Source organism: Phocoena sinus, chromosome 11 (assembly GCF_008692025.1).
Source record: "Phocoena sinus isolate mPhoSin1 chromosome 11, mPhoSin1.pri, whole genome shotgun sequence".
Classification (NCBI taxonomy): domain Eukaryota; kingdom Metazoa; phylum Chordata; class Mammalia; order Artiodactyla; family Phocoenidae; genus Phocoena; species Phocoena sinus.
In genome coordinates this window covers 79,389,519-79,405,168 of record NC_045773.1, presented here as the reverse complement: position 1 = coordinate 79,405,168, position 15,650 = coordinate 79,389,519, and the positions used below count along the sequence as shown (strand labels likewise).

Sequence of the window (15,650 nt, the reverse complement as noted above, 5' to 3'; positions counted from 1 at the left end):
TAGGGCAGGTTACCTACAGGGGAGCCTGACCTTTTGCAGCCACAGTTGACTCCCCTGTGTCCCGTCATCCCTGGGGCTCGTGTGTTCGTGCTCCATGGGCAGGGCCTGGTTCTGGGCAGGCATGTAGGGGGTGGTCAGGAGCAAGGAAGAGGGAGTAAAGCCGGGTCACATTGAGCATCCCTCCCCGCCCGGGGCGCGGAGGGGCAGAGCAGCATGTTTGCCCCTCCCTGCGCCCCATGCAGGCAGACACCTTTCCCCAGACACACCTGGGGTGGCGGCTTTGAGTTGCATTCACATCTTGCTGGGCTGGTGGTTCATGCTACACTTTGGGGCAGTCACCAGGTATGAGGGAGGTTAAAGGATAGGGCCCGACGAAGCTGAAGCCACACCTGTTTTGACTGCCCTCGTGGCAGAGCACTTTGTACGTAAAGGGCCGAAATAGTTGCTGAAGTCATGAGGCAGTTTTGAAGGCAGAGGACGTGAGTGGCAGAAGGCACCGCAGTGGGAGCGTGGAAGGGCAGAGCTGAGTGAAGTGTAGGTTGTGTTTTCTGTGTAACTCTCAGATAACATTGACACAGTGAGCCTGCGGATCCCTGAACTTACCCAGGCTGAGCCTCAAAAAAATGGAAGAGTGACTGAAACCAGTGGCAAAAAACCATTTTCCTGGTCGCTTGACCACAGACGTTGCTTCTTGATATGATAGCACTGGTCCCCAAAGGCTCTAACGTTGGGGATGCAGCTGGGCCCCCGCCGTGGTTGCCATCTGCCCTTATGCCTTGCAGACCTACAACAAGAAGGGGGCCTCCCGGAGGAGAGAACACCAGAACGGCTCCGTGACGGCCGTGAACGGCCACACCAGCAGCTTTTCTTCTCTGGAAAACAGTGTGAAGCCGAGGAAGCAGCGTAAGGACTGAGGCCCAAGGGCTGACAGCCTCTGAACCCCGTCGTCTGATTGTAAGCACAAATGAATTGTGCCCAATGCTCGTTAACAGCTGCTGTAACTAGTCGGCCTACCATAGTGTGACTCACGTAGGACCTCTTCCATCAGTTCCAAACCCCTAGGAAATGTAGACAGATTACCCAAGTAGGCATAAGATTTTTAACATTTCTGGGCTCTCACCGACCCCCGCGCTAGACTGTGGAGGGCGTGTTGTTGTAGTACACGACACTGCTGTTGCCTTATTAGTTATAACATGATAGGTGCTGAATTGTGATTCACAATTTAATAACACTGTAATCCACACTTTTTTTTTTTTAACTGTAGACCATGCATGTGATTGTAAATTTGTATAATAATGGTGTTACGGTAGAGAAACACACATGCCTTAAAAGTTAAAAAACAGGGCCCAAAGCGTATTCGTTTGAATTAGGGTATGTTTCAAGTTTTTATTCATTTCTAAGAGCTCTGTTCAGAAAAATCAAAGACCATGACTTACGAAACTCTCGTGTGACCGTAGTTTCCAGTGACTTGTACGTGTGAACTTGGCACCTTCAGTTTTGTAATATCGGCTTTAAATCAGGCAGGTTCAAATCTAGTGGAACAGTCAGTTTAACTTTTTAACAGATCTTATTTTTTTATTTTGAGTGCCACTATTAATAATGTAAAAAGGGAGGGGGGGTTCTAAAGCAGTCTTGATGAAACTTAAAATATATATTCTTTGTCTTCAGGATTTTAGGAAGTGTGTAGGATGAGTAGGCCGTTTTAAATTTCAGAATTGCTTAAGTGTTTTTATACAGGAAACAAAGCCCATTTTGCTTTCCACTTGTGAGAGAAGATTTATACTTTTCAAGAGAGATGATTAAATGTTTACCATTTGACAGAGTCCCATAGATGAGCAGTGGGGGAACTGGTTGCCAGGGTCCAAATTTGGGTTGATTTCTGTACTATTTGTTTTGACACAAACTTCCTTTGAAAATGTGCCTAGCTTACCAAAATGAATTAAAGGTGGGGAAAGGACCTTAGAAAAATTTAAGGTAAAATTAAACAGAAAGCTGCAGCATGAGAGAACTGGGGGATCGGATAGAGATGGTTTGTTTAATGTAAATCTAATAGCACCTGTAATTTTTTTATCGTGCTTCAAATCTAAAGATTTGTTTAGAAATACTTGTTTAAAAATAAGACTGCTTATCATAAAATCACGTCTCATACCCTAGAGGCAGTGGTCAAACAGATAAGGACTGTTGTGTGTGTCATCTTAAAGTGTTGGAATTTAGCCTCGGAATAACCTTCTCCGTCTGGAGGAAAAAAACATTCACTGAACCACTCGTGACACATCTGAGAAGGTCATTGGCAATGTCTGAACGAATTGTTGGTTTGATATTTATGTAGATATCAGTTTATCATGCTTTAATTTTGCACATTCGTATTATAGGGAGCCAGATGGTTCTCTTAATTAGTCTTGTGGGATTTCTGTTTGGAAGGAGTCACAGCATCTGTTTACATTTACCTTATCAAATCTAGAATGTGTATATTTGTAAATGTATGTCTTCCTAGGTACTAGTTTGCAAATGTCTACATATTTCAATACAGAAAGTATAACATTCAATAGTGTGCTGTCAGAGTGTGTGCTTTAGCTCATCTGGATATACCCACAATGTTAAATAATGTCTAAACATTAATCATTAAAATGTTTTTGATTACCTGTGCTTAGTTTTACATCGTTTATATGCTGCTAATTCTGAATGACTGGAGAAAAATTCGCTTTCTTCACCATCTAGGAACTCACCCCAATAGATGTAAATAATTCAGTTTGGAAGGTTATATTGTGGCTCAGCTCACAGGAGGAGGGATCGATCCCCACATCGTAAGACATATGGTGGTGGCTGCACCCCAATTCCTTCCTCTAAGCCTTTCCCAGTCTCCCCACTAAAGGCCCCAGCTCGAAGTCCACTCCTTTTTCCTTCCTCCCTCCCTGCCCCAGGCTATTAGAGTTACTTTCCTAGATCTAGACCAGAGGTCTGCACATTCTTTCTGTAAAGAACCAGATAGTACATGCTTTAGGCTTTGCAGCCCACCCTGTCTCTGTCCGCACTGTTCAGCTGCTTTTCGTACAGAGCTCCAAAGCAGTCACAGGTAATATGTAAGTGGGCGGGCGTGGCTGTGTTCCAGTAGAACTTTATTTGCAAAACTCAAGGCCTGTGGCCATAGTTCCCTGACCCCTACTCTAGAGTAATGAGGGCCCGCCTGTGTCACATTCTTTGCCAAAGACCATTTCACGTCCCAGGCCCTGCCCCCCCAGGCCTCCCCCATTCTGACTTACCAGGTCCGTCCACATCCACGATGGAAATGAGGACACGGACAGCCCCTCTTCCTTCCCTCCACTTCATACCACAGAGTCCCCAGTGCAGGCATGACCCTGGCTTTGAGTGTGTTCTGGTTTGTCAATATCACCTTAAAAATATCATCAGAAACTGAATTTAGTATTAGGGATATCACCTGAAAAATGCAGAGGACTTTGGGGTTTGGTGGTGAAGATTATTTATATCCTTGTCCTTCCCCTCTGGGTCCAGAACGAATTGAAAAGACGTCAAAAAACCAGACGTCAAAAAATCAGAATAGCTCATCTGTCACTGAGAAGACTGGTTGGTGATACGAAGACCACGGTAGGGCTCTGAGAATACCCTGGTTGCTGACCCTGTTGACGTACCACGGTCGGCACTGGCACACCAGTGGTTTGTGGCTGCCCCCGGTTTGTTGGTCTGGTGATGAACTGATTATTAAAATATTTTGAAGATCAGTCCTGGAATTTATCCACCTTCGACTGCAAGCTCCCTTGCAGTGTCAGGTTCTGCCCTGACGACCTTACCTGCTCAGTAGTATCTCCCAATCCTGGCAACCAAAAAGACGCCCTCCTCCCCTCAGAGAAATGAGTGGGTAAGAGGGCTGAGCGAGGCCAGACGTGTTCCCACCCTTTGCTCTCTCCTGTATGGAAGTGGAAGGGCAAGTTCACACACCCGTGTGGAAAAGGGAGGATTCCCACTTCCCCTCTTGAGCAGCCTTGCCATTCGTAGGAGAGGCAGTGTAGCCTCACGTGGGAAGCGCAGCTCGGGGGCCACATTGCCTGGTTGGAATCCCATCTGTATGGTCTTTAGGCACATTGCTTTAACGTCGCCTCAGCGTTCCCATCTGTCAACTTGGAATAATGTTAGTACCTACATGACAGGGTCATTATGAGGGTTGAATAGATTAATGTATACAAAGCTCTTGGAACCGCATCCAGCACAGAGTGAACTCAGTGTTAGCTGCTACCTCAGTCCGCCTAGCTGGTCTCTTTAAAGGAGCAGCTGTTGTTTTACTGTTACTTCCTTGATTAGTTGCTCTAACAATCCTATCAAAAAGGAGAGGAAGCTACTTGGGTTAAATCAAGAGTTGAAAAGAAGGGGCTTCCCTGGTGGCGCAGTGGTTAAGAATCCGCCTGCCAATGCAGGGGACACAGGTTCAGGCCCTCGTCTGGGAAGATCCCACATGCCGCGGAGCAACTGAGCCCGTGCGCCACAACTACAGAGCCTGCGCTGTAAAGCCCGCGAGCCACAACTACTGAGCCCACATGCCACAGCTACTGAAGCCCACGTGCCTAGAAGCCTGTGCTCCGCAACAAGAGGAGCCACCGCAATGAGAAGCCCCCGCTCGCTGCAACTAGAGAAAGCCCTCACGCAGCAACGAAGACCCAACGCAGCCTAAATAAATGAACGCATGAGTTGAAAAGAAACCAGCAATTGTTGGGAGTCAAAACGTGTATGACTATGTTATTCCAGATTTTGTCAGAGTTTCAGAATTTCTGGAATCTGCTTTATTTCCTCTCGGGAAAACAGGACAGGTTCATCAGTCTCTGGTCTGGTGCATTATTCCTCCAGATCCCTGACAGCAGTTCTGCGATTGCATCCGCAGACACAGCGTATTTCATGTGAACTGATTTTAAACAGGTGTCTCCCACTATCCCCACGTCAGTCGGAGATTTCAATACTAAGCAGCTTCTCCTCTTCAGTATTAACTTGGAGAATATTGTCTTCGGTGGAGAAGGAAGATGGCAGCAGAAGAGTGGTTGCCTTATTTGCGTTCTGCTTCCACAGCATTGCGTCACCAGCCACTAAGTCTCATTCCAGACATAGATTTAAGACTCATCTTTGTCGCCCTTGACATTTTTATAAGCTTCATTTTCTCTCCTTTCCAACATATTTATGGCACTCACCCAAAGCGAGAAAGTTCCCAGGCTGACGTTTGCTATAGTTTGCACCCAGCTTGTGGAAGACAGCTTGGGCTCCGGGGCAGAAGTTGCAGGAACAGGCAGAGTAGGACCCGGTAACTGGTGATGTAGTGGTGGCAGAGAGCCCATCATGGTGGTCAGCGGCTGTCCCCTTTCTCAGATCATTCAGACTCTCCTCAAGCGTGCTCACCATCCCCTCTGTTGCCCGTGTGTGTTTTTTGTGTTGACCACCTGGTTCACTGAGCGCCTGGTGCAGAGGACTGAGTTAGGTGTATTGGGCAAACAGGGATCCATGAGAAAAGACTTCAGTCCCCAAAGGAGCCTTTGTTAGACTGGGATCAGACATACACACAGATGACTCCCACACGGGGTGGTTTGTGGTGAGAGCATGAGATTGACGCAAATCATAAGAGTCCAGGGAGAGAGAATTCTTCTAGCAAGGTGATGAAGGAGAGTTCCTGCAATCTGAGCCTTCAAAGATGACTTGGATTTCTATAGGTGGTGCTGAAGGTTGCCGGGGAGACAGCATTCCAAGTTCAGAAAACAAATGCAGCAAACGAGTAGAAGGCTGGGACAGTGCGACACAGCACATTTCACTGAACTGTTGGATGTGTGGGAGAAACTGCTTATTTTTAAATTAAGAGGTAAAGTGGAAAGTCCTTCCTCCCTGCCTCCCTCCCTCCCTCCCTCCCTCCCTCCCTCCTGCCTCCCTTCCTTCCTTCCTAGTAATTAGCCTTGAAAGAATCATCTGTAGCTATGCCTCCTGCCCAGATGACCTCCTCCTCTTCTCCAAGGGTGACTGCAACGAGAATTGGCACTCGTGTCTTAGTTATAAACTGATGGGAGTCATTTATCAGATGGGGCAGACTCAAAGGGGCCTCAGCCCTTCTGAAAATTCCTCGGAACCAAACTTGGGGCACCCAAGGGTATGGATCCTGGGTAGGATTCCATGTTAGCGTGTAAACAAAAAATTCTTAAGTGACTATATCAATACATATTACTACTGGCATTCTTTATTCAGATAATGCGTATAGATGTGGATTTCCCTTGATGGTTGAATTTCACAATGTTTCAACCAAGCTAGCACTTTTTAGCAAGTTGTGTGCCTTCCCCTTGACGATCTTCCCAGTGAAACAGCTGCCTATTTGTAGCAAACCATCAACACCAGGCTCCAGCAACCTCGTGTCTCCTGTGTCCCCTCGTGAAGTGCCGAGGTGGTCCATCCTTTGTAAGGCCACGTGACTTGGGGTGACCAAATCCCGCCTGCCTGCTCACCCTGCAGTGCCGCTCACGCAGAGCCAGCACCCCTGGTAAAATGTATTTTAAGACCAAGGCCCAAAGTCGGGCCATGCCCACACAAGGGAGCAGAGGGGATCCAAGTCTAGCTTTCCTCAGGACTCCAGAAGAGGAAAGTCATGACCCCAAGCTAGGTCCTGAATCCCATCCTTATTTTAGAACTGGGTGTGATGGGGTACGGGTACAGTGTCTTAGGCCACAAGCAGTGCCCCTGTCTGCTGGAAGTGGTCCAGCACCGAGTACATGTTAGAATACAGGCTTTGCTGTTGACTGTGGGACCGCAAACAAGTCACCTCACTTTCCGGAACCTCAGTTTCCTCAACTGTGAAGAGCGCTGTGGGTGTGTGACAGATGGCTGAGGTTAAAGGCAGAGATGAGATCCGGAGCGTTTGGCACAGGGCTTTACAGTAATAACCACCTACTTACTATCAGGGATGAGAGACCATATAGGTAAGGAAACGAGGAAACGTTGCGCGTTCATCAGTTTTTCGTCAGATTTTAAATTCTGTTGCTCAACACAAATTATTTCCACTAGATTATCCTTGGTTGAAGCTCAGTTAACACTAGCTTTTGGTAAGGGAACTCAAATTTCTTTTTGTGATTTTTTTTTTTTTATACAATTTTTAAAAGTAACTTTCCATTTACAGTTTTTACAGAATACTGGCTATATTCCCCATGGTGTAGCTTGTTTTATATACCTAATAGTTTGTACCTCTTAGTCCCCCTACTCCTATATTGCCCCCCCCGACTGAGAACCACTAGTTCTCTGTATCTGTGAATCTGCTTCTTTTTTCATTATATTCACTAGTTTGTTGTATTTTTTCCACTTTTTTTCCACTTTTTAAATCAAAGTATAGTTGATTTACTGTATTTTTAAATCAGATTTCAATAGAAGTAAATTGGATGTCTTAAATTTAGTTGTCTCACCAGATGATTTTAAGTAGGAGAATTTGTCTAATAAGTGGTCACTCAAAAACAAAAATTATCCTTTATAGCACTAACTGTATCTAATTCTGGTAGGACACATCATAAGTGTCTGGGTCTCATCTATAAATGAGAGGGTTGTAGGAGTGTTCTAGGCCTTTCCATGGAACATTCTGTGATTCCACAACAGAACTCAGACAGAGCCCCTTGCCTCTCCAGGGCACTGACATGCTTCCTATGTATCTCTAAGGCGAGATTTTGAACACACAGTGTACAATGCAGAGAATCCTGCACACAGTCAACCTCTCCGGCTCTGTGGGACCCTGGGCTGCTTGGAAAATACAGCCCTGAAGAGGAATAGTCAGTGTGAAATTCAGACCTTCTTGTCTGGATTTAATATAGCATAATTTTATTTGGCCTGTTTTAGATTCATCCCTAATGTTTGGGGAGTATATTTGAGAAAGAACTTTATGTTTTTTACAGTATGTTTTAAATGTATCTCAATACAGAAAAGAATGGGTGGGAGGTGATTGAAATAAGGCCCTTTATGAAAGGAGGTCAAGGGATTCAAGAACCTCTCAAGTGTCCACACTGGCCCAAGATCCAAGCACACATGGCCTGTGTCCCAGGACCTGAGGTGGGATTTGTGATGAAGTTTCTGAAGAAGCAGAGGCAGGAAAAGAGGGAAGTACCACGTTCAGATAAAAGGAAGAAGACAGGAACACTGATGGAATAAAAGCACCAGAGAAGGAGTGCTGTTCTAGAGGCTTCTCTTCTCCTTTCTATTTTGTTGGAGTCTAGTTGATCTACAGTGTTGTGTTAGTTTCTGCTCTACAGCAAAGTGACTCAGTTATACAATTCTATACATTTTTAAAGTATTCTTTTCCATTATGGTTTAGAATAGGCTATTGAATTATAGTTCCCTGTGCTATACAGCAGGATGTTGTTTATCATTCTCCATATAATAGCTTACATCTGGCAGCAGCTTCTCTTACGATCTGAGCTGAACAGCTGCGGTGCCCTCACCAGCCTTACAAATCGCTAAAGGGACTCAGCTTGGTTCAGGTGTTCCAGAAGGGAGTCAGGTGTGGAGCGGTGCCGTGGTCTGCATGTTTGTGTCCCTGTTAAGTTCATCTGTTGATACGTAATGCCCAAGGCGATGGGATTTGGAGATGGGGCCTTTGGGAGGTGATGAGGTCATGAAGGCGAAGCCCTTGTGATTGAGATTAGCGCCTTTAATAAAGGAAAGAGGCCCCAGAGAGCTAGCCAGTCCCTTCTGCCAGGTGAGTTTATAGGGCGAAGATGACCGTCTGTGAGGAAGCCGGGACTCACCAGTCACCAAATCTGCACCTTGATTTTGGACCTGCCAGCTTCCAGAACTGTGAGCAATAAATGTTCGTTGTTTATAAGCCTCCTGGTCTGTCGTGTTCTATCACAGTAGCCCCAACCGACTGAGACGTGTGCCTTGTACCGAGCGCCCACTGAGCGCTTTCCTCTCCGCGTCAGGTATTAGCGTCTATCGTCTCCACCTTACAGATGAGGAAGCTGAGACCCAGAGAGCATGCGAGACCTGCCCAGGTGAGTGTGACACCAGAGTTCAAATGGGCCCACCTGTTCCAATCTGATGAGCTCACCCTGCAGGGAGCCGCCCAGAAGGCAGCCCCTCAGGCCAGCTCCTAAAGCACGGGATTACAGCTCCATTATTCCCATGCTGGCTGCTTCCCTCCCAACCAGGGTGATAATTTACCTCCACGCTTACATCAGTGTGATTTTAAATTATTTGGAAAGTACACATTATCTAATGAGGGGTTTCAGTTAATGGATTAGAGATGCTGGGAGAATTGTACAGAGATCCCCAAATATTAAACCATCTGATTTAATGCTTTGTCATATTTAAAGGACTTTTACACTTATGTACTATCTCTTCCTTCTGTGATGCCACTGAGTAAAAGAAACCGCCAAGTCGTAAAAGGTAATGCCAAATCATATCTGTAAATTTAATAAAAATCTTTGTCAGGGGACTTCCCTGGTAGTCCAGTGGTTAAGACTCCGCCCTTCCAATGCAGGAGGTGCAGGTATGATCCCTCGTCAGGGAACTAAGATCCCATGTGCCGTGTGACGCAGCCAAAAAAAAAAAAAGGGTCGGAAAAATAATCACATTTTGCATTCATTATTCTGTTTTTAAAGAACTGACAGTAGCATGTGTTTACTTAGATATCAACATAGCACTTACTGTATCTGCATTACAGTAAAACATTTGAGTCGGTTTCTCTCAGACACTGAAGACAGTTCCAAATTGCTTTGGTCACTGGTAAGTATCTGGCGTCTCGGAAACTTGCTGTTTCCCCCAACTCCTGCTGAGGTTCTGGGCATTTTGCCAGTTGCTGGGGAAACAGCAATGAAAAGATAACCTCATCCTGGAAGAAAGACAAGAACAAGCAAACCAAATAATTACAAATTATGATAACTGTTCTGAAGGACATAAGCAGAACACTGACATTGAGAATAATCTCAGGCACTGTTATACTTGAGATGGTTTTGAGGCATATGGAAGGATATTGGAGTGTCTGTGTATGTGTTTAAATAGGTACTTATTTTCTTGAGCTGAATAAGATATCACTGGAAGTTTCCTGCCTTCTCTAGGAAGCTGTCAGGAAGGTCTTGATAGACCTGTCTGTTCTCCACCTGAACGGTGGCCCTTCACCCAGCACGAGTGAGCCCCATGCTGGGCTCTGACAGTTCTGTGACAGTTCCCCACAAGCAGGGATTCCTGCTGCTCTCCACGTGACGGGCAGGCTTGTACACTGATATCTTGTCATTTCAGCCCTGCACCATAGGGTGATCTCTTTGAAGACTTTTTTAAGCAACAATTAAGGATTCAAATATAAGCAAAATCCAACTGTGAACGGTAGTACCAATGTCATCCGAGGACACAATGGGTCAACCACTGCTTTTCATGCCTGGCAGTGGCGCATCCTGCCTAGCAGTTGCCAAGGTCCTTTAATGAGAAGAATAAGACAGATGTCCATTTCAGAAAGACTAAAGCTGTGTGGGTGGGTGGGTGGTGGAGGCTGTGTGTTATAATCTCACTCCATTCTGGAAGATGCCAGTATGGATTATAAACAGCCCATTCGATTCTAAGACACTTGAGGGCAGGAACTGTCTCTTATTTGTGTCTAATCCCTAGTGTGTGCCCAGCACAGAACCGGACCCAGCAGATGTTCAGTAAATGTTTTGATGGATGAATGGAGTAATCAGGAAGGGCTGGACGACACCATGTGCAGTGAGAAAAACAGGCTTTCCAGCCAATTAGATCCAAGTTTAAATCTCACCATGTGTCATGGACTGAATGTGCACCCCCAAGATTCATATATCGAAACCCTACCCCTCAGTGTGATGGTATTAGGAGGTGGGCTTTGGGAGGTGATTAGGATTAGATGAGGTCATGAGGGTGGAGTCCTCGTGAATGGGATTAGCACCCTTCTAAGAGTGGCAGGAGAGCTTGCTCCTCTCTCTCCATCATATGAGGATGGAAGAAGTCGGCAGTCAGCGGCCCGAAGGAGGGTCTCACCAGAACCTGACCATGCTGGCATCTAATCTCAGACTTCCAGCTTCCAGAACTGTGAGAAATGCATTTGTTTATAAGCCACCTAGTCTATGGTACTGTTATGGCAGCCTGAACTAAGACACAATGTGACCTTGTCAAATTACCCAACCTCCTATAACTCAGTGTGGCTGTCCAGGATTAGAGAAGACACACATAGATCACAGGATCTGCAGGGGGGACTCTGATACAAATGAACTTCTTTACAAAACAGAAACAGACTCATAGACCTAGAAAACGAACTTATGGTTACCAGGGGGAAAGGGGGGAGGGGAAAGATAAATTAGGAGTTTGGGATTAGCAGATACACACTACCATATATAAAGGAGAAAACCCACAAAGACCTACTGTACAGCACAGGGAACTACATTCAATACCTTGTAATAACCTATAATGGAAGAGAATCTGAAAAAGAATAGAGACATACATGTATAACTGGATCACTTTGCTGTACACCAGAAACCAACACAACATTGTAAATCAACTTTACCTCAATTGAAAACAAAAAACTCCCTCAATGTTCCCAGCTTGTTGGGACCCAAGGTGGGAACCCCTGCGTTCAGGGACTCGAGAGTCAGCTGTGAATTGGCATTTAGAATGGCGCATGGAAGAGCTGACCCAAGGTCCCCTCGGGGCCACCAGCTTCCCTCACCTCAGGGCCACCTCCAGACAGTCGCTCAGCAGCAAATGAAATCCTAGATCTTTCCATGGCCTGCAGGCTCTTCCGGAGCTGTCCCGGCCCCTCAGACCTCCCGCCCACCCCCGGCTCCTGGCTTCAGCCACAATCCTCTTCGCTGGTTCCCTGTAGCCGAGCTCTGCCCATCTTGAGGCCTCGTCCGTGCGGCTCCTCCCCAGATAAGTTATTTCCGTGACTTGTTCTGCACTTAAATGCCACCTCCCTAAATTTAGAGGCCTCCCTAAGTAGCAGGTCTAAAATACCTCCCTACACCCTCCTCACACACTCTTCTCTCTTACTTGGCTTTGTTTTCCTGTGTAAGAGTTTCATTCTCTTATGTATTTATTTGTTTGTCCCCCGCCTAGAATTCAAGGGCTTTTTCTATTGCCTGGCACATAGGAGAGTCTCAAATGTTTGGGTATTTTTGTTTGTTTTTTTTTGCAGTACACTGGGCTCTCACTGTTGTGGCCTCTCCCGTTGCGGAGCACAGGCTCCGGACGCGCAGGCTCAGCGGCCATGGCTCACGGGCCCAGCCGCTCCGCGGCACGTGGGATCCTCCCGGACCGGGGCACGAACCCGCGTCCCCTGCATCGGCAGGCGGACTCTCAACCACTGCGCCACCAGGGAAGCCCTCAAATGTTTGAAAAAATGAATTTGTGAATGAATGGACAGGAGATGATTATCGTGGAGGTCACTCACACCCTCTGGTAGGGGGGGTGGGGGGGTGGAGAGCTGTGACCTTGTCTCTCGTAAGAAGGGCACCCTGGTAGAAGAGAATGTAAAAAAAGAATGTATATATTTATATGGATACGTATATGTATAACTGAATCACTTTACTGTATACCTGAAAGTAACACAACATTTTAAATCAACTATATTTCAATAAAAATTTTTTTAAAAAGAAGGGCACCATGGTTATCAATAAGATATCTTAGTCATGTCAGCAAAGCGGGCCCAGATATATTTCGGAATCGAGCATATGATGGTGAAGAGTCATATCCCACCAATGTGAAGAATTAACGTGCTGTCTGTTCTCTTATGAACTTAATGTATAAATTCTGCTGCTCTGTGCCCTTCAGATTTAGAAGTGAAGATGAAAATAATTGTGAAGATGAGGGATGGGGCTGGGAACTATTTTTAGAAGCCTGCAACCAACGAGATTTTATTTAAAGACGCCTCAGTTGGGCCTTGTTTGATTTTATGACCTCTCTTCATCTGTTTTCTTGAATTACAGCTTGGAAATAATGATCATCCCAATTGTTCTACTTGTTATTAGAACTAACAAACTCATGGTGCCTGATGAGAAGAGAATGGAAGGATGTTAGGCCCAGTGAGGGAACGAGAGAAACCCAGAGGTGGCCCCGTTGTTAGTTACCCCTTGAGCTTCCCGCCACTTGCCAGGGCAGCTCTGGCTGGCTGTGGGCTGCAACCACAGGAGAACCGTGCAGTGATTTGCCAAAGAGCTTTGTGGGCATGACTTGTGGCAAGGATCCCTCAAGGACGCGCTGACCTTAGAAATAACTTTTTGGGCACTGAGTCGAGACACAGAAAACATTTATCAACAGCCAGGGCGACCAGAGGGTCTGTGATGAGAGCACACCCACAGGTGGGGACAGGAGGGGAGCAGAGGATGACAGCTGAAAGCAGTGGCAGCTGCAGTGGAGGCCGAGATGATACATAGTGTGAAAGCCACGTTAGAGGAGCAGAACTGAGAGCACGGGAAGGAGGGGACCTTTATAGAGGAGACACCTGAAACCTGTGGCCTCACTTTTCTCCCTTCTCCAACTGACAAAAATCATACCCTATTAACTATCTCTATGTCTGCCCTCATTTTAAATTTTTGCAAGCCAACGCCCAGACAAGATCACTGGGTGACTTTACATCAGTAAATTTTTATAAGACCAAGGATGCCCATTGTGGTGGTGTTTATAGTTTTAAAAAAAAAAAAAAAAATTGTGGGGCTTCCCTGGCAGTCCAGTGGTTAAGAATCCATCCTTCCAATGCAGGGGGCAAGGGTTCAATCCTTGGTTGGGAAACTAAGATCCCACATGCCTTGCAGTGAGGCCAAAAAAAAAAAGGTAACAACCTAAAAGTCCGCATGGGTTAAGTAAATTAGGTACATCATTCATAGGATAGTATGCAATGGATCAAACATGCTTTGAAGGGCTTCCCTTGTGGCACAGTGGTTAAGAATCCGCCTGCCAATGTAGGGGACATGGGTTCGAGTTCTGGTCCGGGAAGATCCCACAATGCCGCACAGCAACAAAGCCTGTGCGCCACAACTACTGAGCCTGCGCTCTTGAGCCCGTGCTCCGCGACAAGAGAAGCCACCGCAATGAGAAGCCCGCACACCACAACAAAGAGTAGCCCCGCTCTCAGCAACTAGAGAAAACCTGCGTGCAGCAGCGAAGACCCAAAGCAGCCAAAAATTAAATAAATGAATAAATAAATAAAGTTATTAAAAAACTTGAATCATGTGAGAAAAATGGTCGTGGAAATAGTAAATGAAAAAGTGAGTTATTAATCAGTTTATACCACATTTTTTCCAATTTGTTAAAATATGGTTCTATGTGTATGTAAAAAGACAAGAAGGATACATATCAAAATGTCAACAGCGATTGTATCTGAGTGGGAAGATTACAGGTGATTTTTATTTTCTCCTTTGTGTTTTTCTAAAATTTCCAAAGTTTCTGCAATAAATACTTATTATTTGTATAATGGGAGAGTCATTAAATTTTTTTGACAGAATCAGTCAGTCCATTACCCAGAGATTCAACCTATCTGAAATGAGTGCTTTGCAAAAAATTGAAGACACCCTCTTTCCCCTTGAGGATACTGCTCTTGATGTCTAAACCGTGGTTTAATAGAAAAACATTTTGTTTTAGAGGCAGCAAGAAGCTATGCGATCTTGCATGAGTCGTTAGATAATTTCCAGGTGAATTGACAGCTCCTACTGTGTTAGAAAAGACCCAAGTCCAATGTCCAAGTTCCTGCTCATCCCCTTGAAACCTGGGGCAAGACGGTCCGTTTGTAGTCAGTTTCCCCACATATAAATGTAGAGTATGCTTGCTTTTCTGTTCACCTCACAAGAATATTTTTGAGTCCTAAACCCCGACATTACATGGAAAGTAAGGCAGGGCCATTCTCACAGAAATGCTGTCAGGACTCCTTTCGACACCGGGCAACTTTTAGTGGAAGGCCAGAGGGGAGGCTGGTTCAGATCGATAAATCCCTGTGGAGATGAGACATGATTCACTCGGTGAGTCACGGAGGCCAATGGCAGAGGAGGCAGGAGACCACCAAGGTCTACGGCAGGAATGCAAGTTCAGCCTTTTCCCAAACAGTGTGGGCTTCACAGTAAATATTTTGACTGCTCTGCCATCTGGCAGTTCACAGCCAGCCTCGTTCTTCCAAGAGATTCTTGGCCATCTCAACAGAGATGGGGGGCGAATTGCTTTGTATTTCTACTCAGCCAACACTCAGCTTCAGGGTCACAGCTAGGTGAACTGGTCAAGCCTCCGGCACTTGACATCAGCACCCTCAAATTTCCCTTCTTTATTCTTTCCCCATCTTCCCTTGACCTACATGCGCTCTCTGTCCTCACTTTCAAAACACTTTCTAGTAGTCATTTACACACTAGTAAGAATTTGAATCCCCGAATCTCTTCTCCCAATAGCATGTTAAGCTCATTTCTTATGGTATAATAAAAGACTATCCAGTGCTAGGAAAACTGAAGACAGTAGTGAATGGGTGGAAGGAGATGGGGGAGGTCAAGTGAATTTAGGAGAGATATTGCTCACTTTCCCTCAGGCCAGGGTCACCTATGTTACTGAACCCAACTTAAGTCCTCTTGCCTGATGTGCAGTAAAGCAAATCTACTGACACCAGGTTGTGATGAAGGAAAGTACCGCGTTTATTGCAAGGCACCCAGTGTGGGACCAAGAAA

The 15,650-nt window shown here is 45.8% G+C and overlaps 1 protein-coding gene across 2 annotated transcripts in view; it reads left to right on the top strand.

Moving 5' to 3' along the window:
- The window catches only part of ELOVL5 (ELOVL fatty acid elongase 5), a 70,767-nt gene extending 68,121 nt beyond the window's left edge, over positions 1–2,646 (top strand). For both annotated transcript variants that reach the window (XM_032648815.1, XM_032648816.1), the window contains exon 8: positions 783–2,646. In XM_032648815.1, the coding sequence (XP_032504706.1) occupies positions 783–914 (132 nt within the window). In that variant the 3' untranslated portion in view covers positions 915–2,646. The remainder of the gene's footprint in view (positions 1–782) is intronic.
- Positions 2,647–15,650: the final 13,004 nt, after the last annotated feature.